This window comes from Biomphalaria glabrata, chromosome 16 (genome assembly GCF_947242115.1).
Source record: "Biomphalaria glabrata chromosome 16, xgBioGlab47.1, whole genome shotgun sequence".
NCBI lineage: Eukaryota > Metazoa > Mollusca > Gastropoda > Planorbidae > Biomphalaria > Biomphalaria glabrata.
In genome coordinates, this window is record NC_074726.1 from 6,561,750 (window position 1) to 6,578,311 (window position 16,562).

The 16,562-nt window shown below is 35.8% G+C and overlaps 1 protein-coding gene across 1 annotated transcript; it reads right to left on the reverse strand.

Moving 5' to 3' along the window:
* Positions 1–1,269: 1,269 nt before the first annotated feature.
* Positions 1,270–14,800, reverse strand: LOC106072997 (putative chitinase 1). Its single transcript, XM_056013409.1, has 8 exons — positions 14,264–14,800; positions 12,463–12,683; positions 10,065–10,304; positions 9,386–9,510; positions 6,252–6,375; positions 4,999–5,340; positions 3,939–4,061; positions 1,270–3,127 (listed from the first exon to the last, which is right to left on the reverse strand). The coding sequence occupies exons 1-8, from the start codon at positions 14,334–14,336 to the stop codon at positions 2,165–2,167; spliced, it is 2,211 nt and encodes a 736-aa protein (XP_055869384.1). The 5' UTR covers positions 14,337–14,800; the 3' UTR covers positions 1,270–2,164.
* Positions 14,801–16,562: the final 1,762 nt, after the last annotated feature.

A 16,562-nucleotide genomic window follows, 5' to 3' on the forward strand; every position in this document is an offset into this window, starting at 1 on the left:
TGAAAATTTTTGCAGCCTATTACCTATGATATACTATCAATAAACTACATGTGAAAAATTATTAGTCTAGCTTATACAGAACTAAAGATTTTGAGATTCTTGTGGACAACATGCACCTAAAAATACATTTTGAGAAAAACGCATTTAACTATCTTTCTAGTTTGTTTCGTAAATATTTTCTTTCGGTTTCTTGTATGTTTAGATTTTTCGCAATCTAATTATTGACCACTTCTACTCATTCAATTATCAAATATTGCATACAAGCTCAAGATCGAAGACAACACATAAATCAATAAAACAAAACAAAAAATCAGCCTATTAGTTAACCAATTAGTCGTAATTAATTAATTAATTAATTAATTTTGTTTATGTATGGAATTTGTACAAAGCCAAGGGGAGATGAGCCTTATGTAGAGAATAAGAGTAATTACAATTGAAAGATAGCTAGAGAAATTTTTTTTTAATGCTAATGTAAAGATTATACCATAGACTGTATGTATATTATTCAATTATAAAGAAAACCTTGTAATGAATTCGGTCATTAATTGCTTAATTGTCATCCTCACAAATGATTTGTCTTAATATAAGTTGTCATTTATGAAATTAGTTTTGTCCCCCAACCATGGACGGACAGAGTATCAAAATCGGCCCGGTCATTTCTATTTCATCCGGCCCATAAATTGTATATCGTAGGATGGACATCCAGTTCTAGGTCTACCTGTCCACAAAATATCTTATATGCTTGATAATGTATCGATAACTGTAAACATGCATACAGTGACTATAAATACGTCGCTCAGAGAGGGACCTTTTGTAAGAGAATACTAGAACACCTTTAACAATTTAACTCTTTCTCTCCTAACTGACGATACCAACGTTGATTTGACCCCATTAAATTAAAGTAATTTTTAGCTTTATAAACTTTAATTTGTTTTATATAAAAATAGCATGCATTCTTCTTTAATTTTAAACCTAATATAACATTTTCTGATTACATACAAAAAAGTTTTTTAAGTTTAATCATAATAGGGTAGTGAAAAACAATTGAGCCAAATTTAAAATTCCATCGGAACGTGGAAAATAATTACGGAGAGAAAGAGTTAATGCGTGCCTTAGTGACACCCATGCGGCCCTTATCTTATAAAATACAGGCGTGATTTTTTTAAAAAAAGAAGATGATTATTGTGGTCATACCTGCCCCTTTTGGTACCGACCCACCGGGCATTTGCCCGAATACCCATATAGCCAGTCCTGGCCCTGACCTTCTAGTTATTCATTACATATGTCTTCGTAATCAGGCGAAATACTCCGCTTATCCTTAATCTTCAGACTTAAATTCAATGACAATTTTTTTATAATTTACTTGGCAAAAACAATTTTTTTTATAATTTACTTGGCAAAAAGTGATATTTTTAATATGGCGTCCTTGGCATCGTTGAATTTGTCTGTCTATTTGTGGAATATCTTGAAGTCTTCCTCATTTTCTTACGATTTTCTTTAGGATTTCTTAGATCGACTCCATATTTTTAAATATTGTTTGCCATTTTCTTTTTTTTTATATGTTACTTCATTTTATTGCTTAAATAACTTGAACAGGAGTTGATAAATCGAAATGCAAACAAAGGGAGGATAAATGTGCCTAAAATAGATTGTGAGAATCACTTCCTTACTATGTGCGTAGTTAAATAATCTGTAATTTACAGCTTAAACTAAGAATGTTTTGTTATGCGTTTATGGTTGTTGTGCTCTATAACAGCCACACTTTACAAAACAAATAAGTTGGTTTATTAGCATGTTCCATAAAAAAGTAAAGATTCATTTTTCCTGGTAGATTCTAAATTCAGAGTCCACATTTAGTTTCTTCGGCTCTCCCATTTCATAATTCTACAAATTTTAAATGTCATGGTACCAATCCATTAGAGATAAAGTAAGGGCTGTAAGACCCCTAACTTAGGTTAAGATAAATTGTCGTATTTTTTTTTTTTTAAAAAGGAGGGATTTTCTAAACTTTGTACCGACGTTTCGGCGGGCCGGATGAAACCACATCGCGGGCCATATTTTGGGCATCACTGTAATGTAGGGGACTCATAAAGACAAATTGGATAACTGCCGGCACTATATTAGATTTTAAACAAAAACTTTTTGAAACATTTTAATTTGCTTATCATAAGAAAAAAAATATCAACAAAAGAACAAAGGCACTTTGAATGTTCGTAGCGCCATTCTTGGAAAGGTTGCGGCGCAAATGTGCGGGAATACCCGATTTTTCTTTATGGCTGTGCTTCTTGGTGCTGGTAATTGAGCGCTGGGTGGTTGGTTTAGTCGTCGCTGACGTCGATGTAGATTTCGATGTGGTTGGCTGATGTGTCGAGGAAGTGGTTGCCCCTGGCTGGACGGTTGCGTCTGCTTTGAATGCGATGTAGTAATAGTAGTTGTTGAAGTCATTAGCGTGGTCCAGATCTTCATTGCCCACAGAATCCACAACGGCAAAGTAATCCAACTCTTTTGACGTTTTTTCGTTCCCGGGAATATCACTGGAATCCATGTCCTTGTTCCCGGTGTTCCCATTGTTCCCGTTGCTGCTTTTTCTACGATGGTGAGACCCATTACCATCGGGAGGCTGTCGTTTTGTTCCAGGCTGTACCACTGTACCTGCGTGACCTTTGTTATGACTATTTGGTCCCAGGGTGGTGTTAGCTCTGTGAGTCGGGCTAGCTTCATGATGTAATGTGGAGTTGGGTCTTAGCTTGTCCAGAAGGATGCTGCCAGTGCTCGATCCGCCATGACGCGTTGTATTTCCTTTGCGAGGTCTGGACTGGGAAACTGAGGAGACGTTTTTCAGTTCGCTGTTCACCTGGTTGTCTTGAGACTGCGCCATGAGGTGCTGGTAAAGGCTCTTGGTGTGGCCAGAATCATTTCTCTCTGCCCAATAGTGTCCAGAGCAGTTGTCGTGAGATCCGTTGGAGGTTGTGTTGCTTTCGGTACTGTCCATTAAGCAGGTCACTGTATCATGGATCGCCGTTAGTAACGGGTAACGGCTTTCACCGCAGTACTCACCGGTGAAGTCATCGAGGTCAAGAGACCAGAACATGATCCCGCCTAGCCTGTGACGGACAGCCCACTTGACCTAGTTGGAATAATGTATAAGTTATTTTCTCATTACACAAAGATCCTGGACATGTGTGTCAAATTTCAGAAAACAATAAATAGCCATTACATTCATGTATACAATTTAGCTGATTACATAAATAGTTGGGAGGCTAGTGGCTGAGCTATAAAGCCCTGGCTTCCGAACCGAGTTCCCTGGTTCGAATCTTGGTGAAGACTGGGAGTTTTAATTCCTGGATCTTTGAGCGCCTCTAAGTCCACCCAGCTCTAATGGATACCTGACATAAGTTGGAGAAAGGAAGTCCCGGTTTGAATTTTGGTGAAGACTGAGATTTTTACTTGCCAGCTCTAATGGGTACCTGTTTTTTTTTTTTTTTTGGTGAAGACTGAGATTCTTACTTTCGGGATTTTTAGGGCACCTCTGACTCCAACCAGCTATAATGGGTACCTGATATTAGTTGGTGAAAGTGAAGGCGGTTGGTCGTTGTGTAAATGTGTTGGCCGCATGACACCCTGGTTAACCGTGGGGCACAGAAACAGATGACCTTTACATCAACTGTCATATAGATCGCAAAGTCTGAAAGGGGTACTTTTCTTTACTTTTACATAAATAGTTATGACATGTAAAATAAAAAATAAAAACAACCAGTAATTTCTACATTATAATACTTTTTAAAAAATGTAATGAAACTTTGTATTCAAGATATGAACTTCACAAATTTTGCGATGTTGACTATTTTGGTCTACTTTTTAATAGTGCAAGAAAAAAAACTAAGCCAGTTTTGATATCAGTCTCTGGTGAGATAAATGAATGCATTATTATACCGTACCTTGACAGCCACACTTCTGACGTCATCAAAGCCTATCCATTGGTCATCGTACGTGACGTAAGGGACCTGCTGCTCATCATCCCAGAACATCCGACCGTTGTGAAACAGCGAGTTCTCACAGATCTGTGAACAAAGAATAACACTTAATATGTATCTTTCCCGAGACAACTTTTCTCCCCTTTCTAGATAAATCTAGATAACACTTCAAATGCAAAGACGTTATTAATAAATAACTGGATTGAAACCTAAATGCATCCAATAGTTAACGATCTAAAGACTATCTAGTTATGTAGTAAGAAACGACTTTCATACGTTGCCAGTACCAGTAGATCGGCAGTGACCATAGAGGGCACTATAACGTGAAAAAAATGTGTAGTGATACCCCACGAAACATTGTAAAACTTACTTCCCATAGATAGTAAACGAGAGCATGTTCATTATATAGACTGTGTAACATTTAAGCTGATATTTCATCTGGAAAAAGATATAATCTTGATAATGGTAAAGTATGTTTTGCATAAATTGTTTACTTGGTAAATGTATGTATTAGGAAGGTTGCCTTTTAAAAGTCCATTCTCCAAAACATTTCCCTATCTTTTAGTCTGATTCATCCAGTACTCTAGAGTGGAGTCATTTTCACACCACGTGTGTCCTAAGGAGTTTTTGTGAGGATGTTACATCGTATGATGTTTTTAAAGCTGTTTGGCTTTCAAGTAAAAAAGTTCTACTATGTACACTATCGCTTTGATAAACATCTATTTTAGTTATTCATAAAATTAATGAAATGTAGAGAGTTTTTGTAAAAAATAATAGGAATAAGAATATTTTCTATCACTTATTGGTAAGTCTCAGACGTTCTTCCAGAAAAAGAAAGATTATTACGTCGGAGCCCAAACCTCCATAAGCTGGGCAGGAAATGACAACAACGAACGTTGGGATATGGGAACCTCGTGACAACACACAGTAGCACATACCACACGACCAGGCAGCCCTAGAAACAAATGTTTAGTTGTCTTATTACAAATCTTTTAAAATAGTTACGTGTCTAAACAGTGCTTGCCTCAGGGTATGAAAGTTGCCCATTGAAATGCCGCAAGCGCCCAGATCTCCCTGGACCAGTTGATTTAGCACCGACCCCAAACACCTGACGTGTGTCCAGACCGACCTTGGTCATGTTGGCAGAATGAAGCTCGGAGTTGTTATTCTTTAAAGCTGAGTTCCCTTCCGTGGTGTTTGTCTCGAGCACAGGGAGGTAATTCTTCTCAGCCGTGGCTGAAATGTTTAATCTCGTTACTTCCCCTCGCTTCGTGTCCAGCGTAAATGATTGTCCGTACGCTGCTATCCCAAGGTTGATTTTGTGAGCAGGAGCACCAAGGTGAAGCCATAGATTAACTGACCATTCCTGTAAAATAAGTATAAGACATTGTAGTGCACCATTATTACACTTTTTTTTTTTAAATAATTAATGATACAAGCATACTGTAGATATTAAGGCAGCAATAGGCCTGCAAAACACTGAACCATAATCTTCAAATACAAAAACAAAGCCTAATAAAATAATCAGAAAGACACAAAGATATTATTCATTCCTAATGCTAGAACAAATTTTTACAAATGCTTTTCTTCCCTTGTGCTATTACAGCATGGAGTGGATTGCATGAATCAGCCAGGAAAACCAACGACTTGTTAGAGTTTAAATCACTGATTAACATGCATGACTAGATCACCTTGAGATACCCACAGGACGTAATCATCTTTTTTGAAGTAACGTCTGTATTTTACAAGATAAGATACGCACAAAATTTCTATTAACAGAAAGTGGTGAATTTAATATAGAGAAATAAGAGACAGTCCTGACCAGGATACGAACTATTGCCCTTCGATTCGACAACTCCACCTAACTGCTACATAATATCAGGCGAGCAAGCCACTCGACCATCCAGATTCCAAATTCTCTTATTTCATTATATACAATGTATTTCATGCTAACATTTTGCACAAAGAAGTATATCTGGAAAGCACAGTTGCATGAATATTGTGGGTTCGACCCCAATACCAGGCATTTTTTTTCATCTTTTTTTAATAATGACAAATAAAATATAAATGCTATTTCACAAAGTTATTTGAATAAAAGTTAGGAATTGATTTCTTTTAAATTTGTAATTATTTGTTTCCAATAAACCTTTTTATTTTCTTTGTAGATTTGGCTATCATAGCTACCAAAAGGCCAAGGAAGAATGATTCAGATACAGATGAATTGATACTTTAATTATATCAGAAAAATACATTTACAAAAATTAAGGATGACCTTACCACACAATGCTTGTGAGATATCCTTGTATCTGACGCCCTCGGGTACAATGGACTGTTGAAGCCTGTTATACGCCCCCATGCGCCATAGAAATCATACGCCATGAGATTGATCATATCAAGATGTCTGAAAAATATAAAATATACATTAATTTAACAAACCAGCAAAAGAAAAAAAAATGTATTTCTTTGTTTTAAACTTCCCAGAGGTTCAGAAAAAAAAATTGCATCCTAGTTCAGGTCTCTTATACAAAGCTGGCAGGATTCGATATCAGGACCATAACTATAACAATCCAAAGCAATCAGCTTGATGTCAATTATTATTATCATTTTATAAACTCCAGAGTGGTATAAAGCGGATTGTCATCAGTATTGTTGATATGTATTGCCTTTAATGGTTTATATTGTACAAAATTAGATACATACAATACTATTAACAATTGCATTTAAAAAATTAACTTTTTAAAATCTTTTGATTAGCGATATAAATAAATAAATAAATAAATATACTTTTTTTTTTACATTAGTTTTCTTTTTATTCTCTTTTTTTTTTCGTAACATAGGTGCCCACTTCAAATTAAAGTTTTGTATTTGAATTTCTAAGACATATTTAGATCTAGAAATATATCTACAGAATCCCCGGCACGTCATAGGAACATCTTGAGACATGACACCTCATCTAAAGAATCCAGTGACAGAATTGACCCATCAAAACACTGTATTATCTGACACCTCAAGAAGTACCGCGACTCTACCTTTTTTAAAACGTTAAAAAATAGATTTTTACATTATGGGCTGAAAAAAATATTTTTAATAGAAGGAAAGTATAGTGGAATGCCAAATCTGGAAATGCTACGCATTTCTTCTTAAATATGTAACTGGTTATCATAACTTCGATAATCAATACGACGGCGTAACATAGGTGGCCACCGAAAGAGCTATAAAGTTCAACTCAGGCGCCCCTTGGCCCTCACAGACATAGAGGAAAGTAGCTGACAGCGGGTTGCCTCTAAAAGAGACAGTTTGCTAGCTCTCATAAAGTCCGCGGGTACCAGATTTGAGACCCAAAGAAAAGCCCGCATTGAAGACATGCGCAGAGGATGAAAACTTATATAGACCGCCGTCGAACAACGGCTTTGCCTGCACGGGATAAGGAAAAGTATGCAGGTCGCAGCTGGGTTTGGTAGTCATGTGAAACTCTGCACTCATTCTTAATCTTCGGACTCGAAGATATTGCCATTATTGTTATACCTTTCAAACTTGATCATGAGAACGAAGAAGAAGATAAGGAAACTAAGGGAAAACATTTATACCACTAAGTATTTAGGTAGAGAATACATCTGTACCACTAAGTATTTAGGTAGAGAATACATCTGTACCACTAAGTATCTAGGTAGAGAATACATCTGATCATTAAGTATTTAGGTAGAGAATATATCTGTACCACTAAGTATTTAGGTAGGGAATACATCTGTACCAAGTATATAGGTAGAGAATACATCTATACCACTAAGTATTTAGGTAGAGAATACATCTATACCATTAAGTATTTAGGTAGAGAATACATCTGTACCACTAAGTATTTAGGTAGAGAATACATCTGTACCACTAAATATTTAGGTAGGGAATATATCTGTACCACTAAGTATTTAGGTAGAGAATACATCTATACCATTAAGTATTTAGGCAGAGAATACATCTATACAACTAAGTACTTAGGTAGAGCATACATCTATATCACTAAGTATCTAGGTAAGGAATACATCCATACCACTAAGTATTTAGGTAGAGAATACATCTATACCACTAAGTATTTAGGTAGAGAATACATCTATACCATTAAGTATTTAGGCAGAGAATACATCTATACAACTAAGTACTTAGGTAGAGCATACATCTATATCACTAAGTATCTAGGTAAGGAATACATCCATACCACTAAGTATTTAGGTAGAGAATACATCTATATCATTAAGTATTTAGGTAGAGAATACATCTATACCATTAAGTATTTAGGTAGAGAATACATCTATACCACTAAGTAGGTGAGGAATACATCTATAGCACTAAGTATCTAGGTAAGGAATACATCCATACCACTAAGTATCTAGGTAGAGAATACATCTATACCACTAAGCATTTACGTGGAGAATACATCTATATCACTTAGTATCTAGGTAAGGAATACATCTGTACCACTAAGCATTTAGGTAGAGAATACATCTATATCATTAAGTATTTAGGTAGAGAATACATCTATACCATTAAGTATTTAGGTAGAGAATACATCTATACCACTAAGTAGGTGAGGAATACATCTATAGCACTAAGTATCTAGGTAAGGAATACATCCATACCACTAAGTATCTAGGTAGAGAATACATCTATACCACTAAGCATTTACGTGGAGAATACATCTATATCACTTAGTATCTAGGTAAGGAATACATCTGTACCACTAAGCATTTAGGTAGAGAATACATCTATATCATTAAGTATTTAGGTAGAGAATACATCTATACCATTAAGTATTTAGGTAGAGAATACATCTATACCACTAAGTAGGTGAGGAATACATCTGTACCACTAAGTATTTAGGTAAGGAATACATCCATACCACTAAGTATCTAGGTAGAGAATACATCAATACCACTAAGCATTTACGTAGAGAATACATCTATATCACTAAGTATCTAGGTAAGAAATACATCTGTACCACTAAGCATTTAGGTAGAGAATACATCTATACCATTAAGTATTTAGGTAGAGAATACATCTATAGCACTAAGTATCTAGGTAAAGCATACATCTATACCACTAAGTATCTAGGTAAAGAATACATCTATACCACTTAGTATATGGGTAAAGAATACATCTATACCACTTAGTATATGGGTAAAAAATACATCTGTACCACTGAGTATCTAGGTATGGATACATATATATCACTATGTATCTTGGTATGTGTTATTATTGTGTGTTAAATTTCGTATTTAAATGAAATGAAACTCTTGAAATAAATGGATATACAGTGAGTATTATACACATGCAAGTAAGCTTGATAGCGCTTTCTTAAAATCATGCCAAATTTGGGCTTGTGCAAAGACGCTTGTTAACTTGCCATTGCAACTACTCACTGACTGATTTGATTCACTTGGTATCCAGCCTTCACCTTCTCATCACTTGCAGGCGCGGCCAATGAGAGCAAGAGTTCGGGACTTCCGGTGAGTTCTGCTTCCTCTAAGAACGCTAACTTCAAGTCCTAAAAGGTAATCAAAGTAGAGAGATGACCACTATATCTACACAATAAGTTTAAGGTAAGGGGGGGGGGTGAGGGGAAGAGTAAATAAATGCAATGAATTATTGCAACATTTCAATTTTTTTTTACTCACACACATGCTTTTTTTTCTGATGTTTAATTTCAGGTAGTAGGTTTTTTTCCCCGAAGACTTTAAAAAAAAAACTAATTAAGAAATGACCAAAAAAAATAAAAATCCAAAGATATAACATGTTTTAAGTCATTGATTAACATGCATGACTAGATTGACACATCAAATGCGTAGGACTTAATTATCTTCTTTTTAAAGTAAGGTCTGGAATATATAAGATAAGATATGTAATGGCAAAATTGTCTCAAATTATTATTATTGTTACTTTTGTATAGACATATGTCCGGCGCTAAAGCGGCCAAGCGTCAGGAGGGGGTTAATCAGGGAATCTACATTGGGCTATGAGGTTAGACATATACAAGCCGGTGTAAAACTCTGGAGAATATTTTAATATGAAATTAGTAAAACAAAAAGACTGTAGGCCTACCTGAATAAGTGATGTTAAAGCTTCCTTGTGAGTCTCATGTGGGTATTCCCAATCTATATCCAGGCCATCGAATCCCCACTTTCTGACGTAGAAGGCGCTGTTGTAGGCGAACTGGCTCCGGGCAGATTCTGAGGTGGCCACTTTTACAAACATCTCCGTCTGATAGGAGCCGCCCACGCTGAGTAAAGTTTTGAGGCGTTTGTTGTGCGTCTTCAGTTCATTAAACAAGACATACCGACCCTTGAAGGGAGAAATAAATAGTTGTTGTTTTTAATGAAAACCAAACATTATGTAGAGACTTTATTTACCTTGACCTTTCATGCTTTAAGAAATGGAAATAAAATGTTGAGCCTATTTGAGATTTGCGAACATGCAGGCAAAACCACAAATAATGGGCTTTTTGGTGTACATAGGTTTAATAAACGTCCGGCAAAAGGAGGACATGTTCTGTTTTTTAGGGCGGTGCCCTCCGTTCGGTAGGCACTAGCCTTAAATGCGAAAATTGCCCAGGTTTCTCTCATATATACCAATTTTATTATATATTTATCTATCAAAGAACAACAGGAAATCTATTTTGTCAAATCTAGTAGTTGGCCTTTCTTCGTTAACGCAAAGGGACACAGACCTATATATTCGCTATGATATATATATATATAAAGGTCTCTGGAAAGGACTGTTTCGTTTTCGCACATGTTATTCTAAAGAATTCTTACCATTCCTGTAGAACGAAAAAAACCTTCATTAGGATGAAAATAAGAACTTTAAAAATTCTCCAACGTGTGTTGGTTGTAAATAAATTATTGTTATAGTCGGGAACGAACTGGTTGTCAATATCGGCCCTGGCATAACACTGCGGCAGCAAAATGAATTGCCATTCGGCGTACATCCATAGTCTCCTGCCCTTAAAATAATTTTAAGTTTCGATAATGTAGCGAAAACTCAACGCAAGCTGCAAAAGTGGATTTAGATTGGTCTAATTAAAAGTATTGTATTTCTACATCTAGATAGACTTAGAGGCTATAGGAAATCTCAAATTGTACAAACATTTCTACAAGTGCAACATTAATTAGTTTCAATAGAATAGTGTTTTTTTTATTCATTGTAGTCCCCTCAACAGTGTCCACTGACAAATTTTCTTATGATGTGGCAGGTCTGCATTATTATTATGATCATGTAAGAAACGAACGAGTATTCATTCTCTGGCACAGCCAGGGTCGAGTTTCGTTAAAAAGAAACAAAATTCATCGTAGTCCCTTTATCAGTGTCCAATGAGGAATTTTCTGGTGATGTGGCAGGTCTGCAGCAGTACCGTCATCTGACAGACAACGAGAATGTTCCTAGGAATGCCAAGGGCTTATTGTTATTATTATTATTATTAGTTTGGATAATATCATAAAGAATGTTTCATTTCAGTAGAAAAAGTTTTTTAAAAAATAATTGTCATTCGTCTTTGTGAATTATAAAAATGGAGGGATGAATGTAATTCATCGTCTACCCATGGGCTACACTAATAAATACAAATTAAATAGCAAAGAAGCAACTTATTGAAAAAATAGGCTTAGCGTACAATTAAGCATTCGATATTTTTTTTTGTGTGCATTACAGGAGAGAGCTAAAGAAGCTTGCATCGGTGATAACTCATGGTTTCAGTCCTACCTATTTAGAAACAAATTTCTATTATGTAACATTCCTCGCGATTTGTGACGTTTTATTTCACTCCAAATTTCGGTATTTAGTAATAACTTTGAAAGAGCATTTTAGCTGTTCAAAGCACAGTGGACAAAAAAAAAGATGGATACATTTTTCTTATGCATGGAACTACGTACGTGTATATAGGAGGATATGTGGCTGAGAGCCCAAAGCCGTTTGACTAACCAACCATGGGGCTCGAGTTCAAATCTCGACTCGATCAGATTTGTGTTTGCTGTACGCCTAAACGCAGCACGGAAACCCCTTCCGCCAATGGTCCACAAAAGATATTGGATCGTAGCGCACATAAAGTTCTCCTTTCAGACCTTGCGATCTATAGGGCAGATGATGTAAAGGTCATCTTTTTTCTCTGGCCCACGGTTAACGAGGGTGTCATATGGCCAGCACAACGACCAACAACCTTTACTTTCCCCAACTAATGTCAGGTACAATAAACTACTTTTAACTCTTTCTTTCCTAATCGACGATACAAACGTTGACTCCATCACTTTTCAACATTATAGAATCTAATTTATAAGCACTTTCGCTTAAAGCAAAATATTAATTTGTATTTAGTTGGCATCAGCGATCTTTTCACACAGCGTCCTTGACCTTGTTTAGAATAAAAAATTTAACTTATAATTCTGAATAAAGAATTTGTTTACATTTTAAATCATGTAACATGTTAGATACACAAATAAAAAATAACCTTGATCTCTCCCCTTGTTTCGTCATCTATTCGAGTCGGGAACAGAGAAAGTGACGTCACGTTGATCCCAGCAAAGGCGTACACGATGTGTGTGCAGAGGCGGGTGTCGATGTGACGCAAGCAGAAGTGAGCCTCCTTGACCAGCAGGTCACATGACCAGTTTGTAAAGTAACACACGCGCCTGAAAGATTGGAGGCTGCTTACTGGCTGTTGGATTTGTCCTGTGAATATGTTTGAACGTAGATGTAATGGACAAAGTCATTAGTATTAAAATCCATCACATGGCTAAAGATTAAGCATTATACCAAGACGGAAAAACAAATGCTGTGAAATTATCTCTATTCTTGAAACTTAATGCTCTAGTGTATTTAGTTTATATGCAATGTGATCCTTGATCACAAACAGCATAACTCGGGCTGAAAATGAAGGCTAAATCTCATGTGGTCGGATTTGGAGGGTCTGTAGGAATCCTCTAATTATTTTTCGAATAAAATAAATCTTTTTATTCGGTCAAGTCATTCAAACATGTATTGCCAATGAGTGAAATTATTTCAAGAATGAAATAATTGGTTACAATCAAATACAATTTATTAAAAACTAAATTATTGCGTTAACGACTTGAAATTTGCGATCTTTTTTGTATTTCTATCTCTTGTGGGGGCCCATCTCTGTGAATTCAGAGAGGCAGTAGCCCCGCCTACGCTCCCCTAAATCCGGCCTTGTTTGCATGTCTCTGGTTACTATTGACGGCCCACAAAACGATGCCAACGTTAATCCTAATTATTTCAAAGACCAACCCCTTAAGTTATCTGACCTTACGAACAAAAAGTAATGTAGGTCCTAATTTAAAATGATAATGTTTCTGAAATTTTTACAAAGCTGATATCAAATCACTTTGTCTGCCGGGCCCAAAATTGTGTACACGTTATTTCTCCCACAACCAATCTCGAAATTTTGCACAATTATTTGTTTTTCCTGACAACACAAGAATCAATTTTTTAAAAAAAAAGTTAATTAAATATTGAAAATAAATTATTTTGTTTAGTTTCTCAAACAAGGGAAACAATTTGTACTCGACTGAAGTGGTGTAAGCAGTATTAGTCCCCATAATAGATTGAGGCTTAGTGAACACAAACATGAAATAGAAACAATACATAACTATACAATCTTCAATCTTTGTAGTCTCTTCGCTAGTAGAGTGGTTACCGCGTTGGCTTGAGAAGCCTGAGAAGGCTTTAGCCCACAAGTTCGAATTCATGTGGTTCCCTTTTTCTCTTAATACATGTAAAAAGCGATCACCTTAATACCCCGCGCTCTTTCCTCCTACCCCTTTCCAACTGGTCCAGACAAAGTGATAGGATCATAGCGTATTGAGAAAGCTGAAAGCATGAATTTGAGCTTAACAAAACAGTTGGTAAAAAAATAGTCAAGATCTATTAAAAATTTAATTACACGACTGATACAAACTAATTGATACAGTTAATATTTCATTTAGAAAAATAAGTATTTATTTATTTTGTTTATTTATCAAATATGAAATAATAGTAGGGATCGAAAAATATTACTTAAAATAGATTAACTCTTTCTCTCCGTAATTATTTACCACATTCTGGTGGAATCAACGCTGGTATCGTCAGTTAGGAGAGAAAGAGTTAAGAATTTCGCTTAGTACTCGTGTGTGTGGTAGTATAGCTATCTATATGTTATGATAGACAGGATGCTCTCACAATTTTAGAATATAATTTAGTTTTGGTTATAAAAATTAGCATAAAATAAATTTATATTTTGAATCAAATCTTACCTTGTATAAGTCTTACCAATATTGATACTTTTAAAAGAACACAAAAATAGAGTCTTATATATCCAGACATCATGTCACACAGTAACAGAATTTTACTACCAAAACAAGTAATTGACGATTAACTCTTACTACTATTTTTTATAACCCCTGTGTTACGTTGGTGCACAAACTCGGTTGAGAATAGTTTCACTCCAAGTGGTAAAAGCTTCACAAACAATTCATAGCCGGAAATATGCTACTGTAATCGTCTTGGAAGATTTGACAAGCTGTAGTAATCCAAAAATGGGCAAACACTTCACACACTTTTGTGACTCTTACACGCATAGCTCTACTAACTATTTGGATTGGTTCAAATTAAGAAATCATATTTTCAAGCCCGATTAAATTTAATTTAAAAAAAAATTATTTTGGCCTAAAATTGATTTTTTTTTTTTTAAATTGAATTTAGTTTATTAGATGAATGGACCAGGAAGTGATAAAACAAATGGAGAACATTCCGTGGTAGATCTGAATCTGTACGTTGTCCTACGGGCTTGGTTTACGTCAAGGGTCCAGCAATCCGCTTGTCCCTGTGTGTAAACAGCCCAGTGTCTCAAAGACATGATCGGTCAACAAGTTAGGGATGGACTCAACGCAGTTTCAGTGTTTTAGGGGAGGTGACTGGGTTGGGGGGGGGGAGAGATGGTCAAAGCAAATCCTGTGGCGAGGATCAAGAGGGAGGGGGCGCTGGATAAATGCAAATTGGACCCCTCCATGCTTCGAGTATCTAACAGTAAAGAAAAAATAACAGCTAGTATTAGTGATCTCTTTTTTTTTCTTAACCAAGCCTTTTAATGTTGGAAACTATAATAATTAATAATAATAACCTGGGCCTGAAACAAAATGGTTGTTAATATTGATTTAAAGGACGAAGAGAATGAGATTTGCCATTGGAAATGGAAAGCAATCCACAGAAAAGTCTCAGCTCTGTTACACAGTCACAAGATTGACAAAGCTGCTTCCTTGGCATGGCTCATCTCAGCCATGAAACAGAAGAATTTGTCACATCAATACAGGGCCTAGTTTTAAGCACTAAAATTAATAAAAAGCAGATAATAGAAATGCCAAAAGTGCTCCAACACAGGTGAGTCACATTCATTTAAACAACGATCTTCGGAAACACTACTATTCCTCCCTTTGTTTTGTTGCTGGATTTTACTAGTACCGGTAGCCTAAAACGAAGGATCAGAATGTGTGACTCCATCTTCTTATCTTATCTTATATAATACAGACGTTACTTCAAGAAAGAAGATGATTACGTCCTACGCGTCAGTTATGCATATTAACCAATGAGTTAAATTCTGCCAAGTCACTGGTTTTCCTGGCTAGCTCAAGAAACCCATTCCATGCCCTAATAGCACTAGGGAAGAAGAAGGTATTTGTACAATAGCTAAATTATGATACTTTGTTTTAATTAACTCTTTATATGTCATTTTTTATCTTTTGTTTTGCTTGCCCCTTTTTTTTTCTCTCTCTCTTCTCTATTTCTTCCACAATGCATGAGTGTGTGCGCATGTTTTTGTGTGATGAAGTCCCTTTAAAAAAGGTATTATGTCGTTAAGAATTTTAAATTATGTGAATGTGTGTGTGTGCGTGTGTGTGAGAGAGAGATAGAGAGAGAGATAGTCAGTTGAATAAAGGAGGAGAGAATATAATGTCGGGATCTCTGGGCGCTTCTGCTTCACCCATATCGATGGGGAAAAGTAAAGGTGGTTGCTCGTTGTGCTGGCCACATGACACCCTCGTTATTCGTTCTGTACTTCTGTAAAATAAAGTTTGTATCTGTAGTCAGTACAGTTGTGTATAGTGGCAGCCACTCTCAGAAGCCTACATATGTGTAAAATAAACAGCAAGAACAAGCGTGTCTGTTGTCAATGTTTCACTAACGGTGATCAATTTGAAACATCTACAGCCAAGTTTTGAACTGCTTTCTAAAAACTTCTTACCTTTCTATCAAGTTATTCGGTTTTATAACTCTTTGACTTCAGAAAGAAAGATAACTCAGTGTTAATTTTTATTACACAGAGTTATGCAGTTATTGGCCTTTAACAGCAAAGCTAATCAAATAGGCTTTAAACAAAGATATAGCAAATATTCATAAAATACATCTTGATATTTAGATCTGTCAAGAAGATGGTGCTCATGTATGCTCCGTTAGAAAATATTTTAATGTCATAACACAGTTGCGTTACGTCTAGTGTCTCTTATAAGATATCTTATAAGTTACAAACGTTTCTTCTTAGCATAAGATATTTTCGTC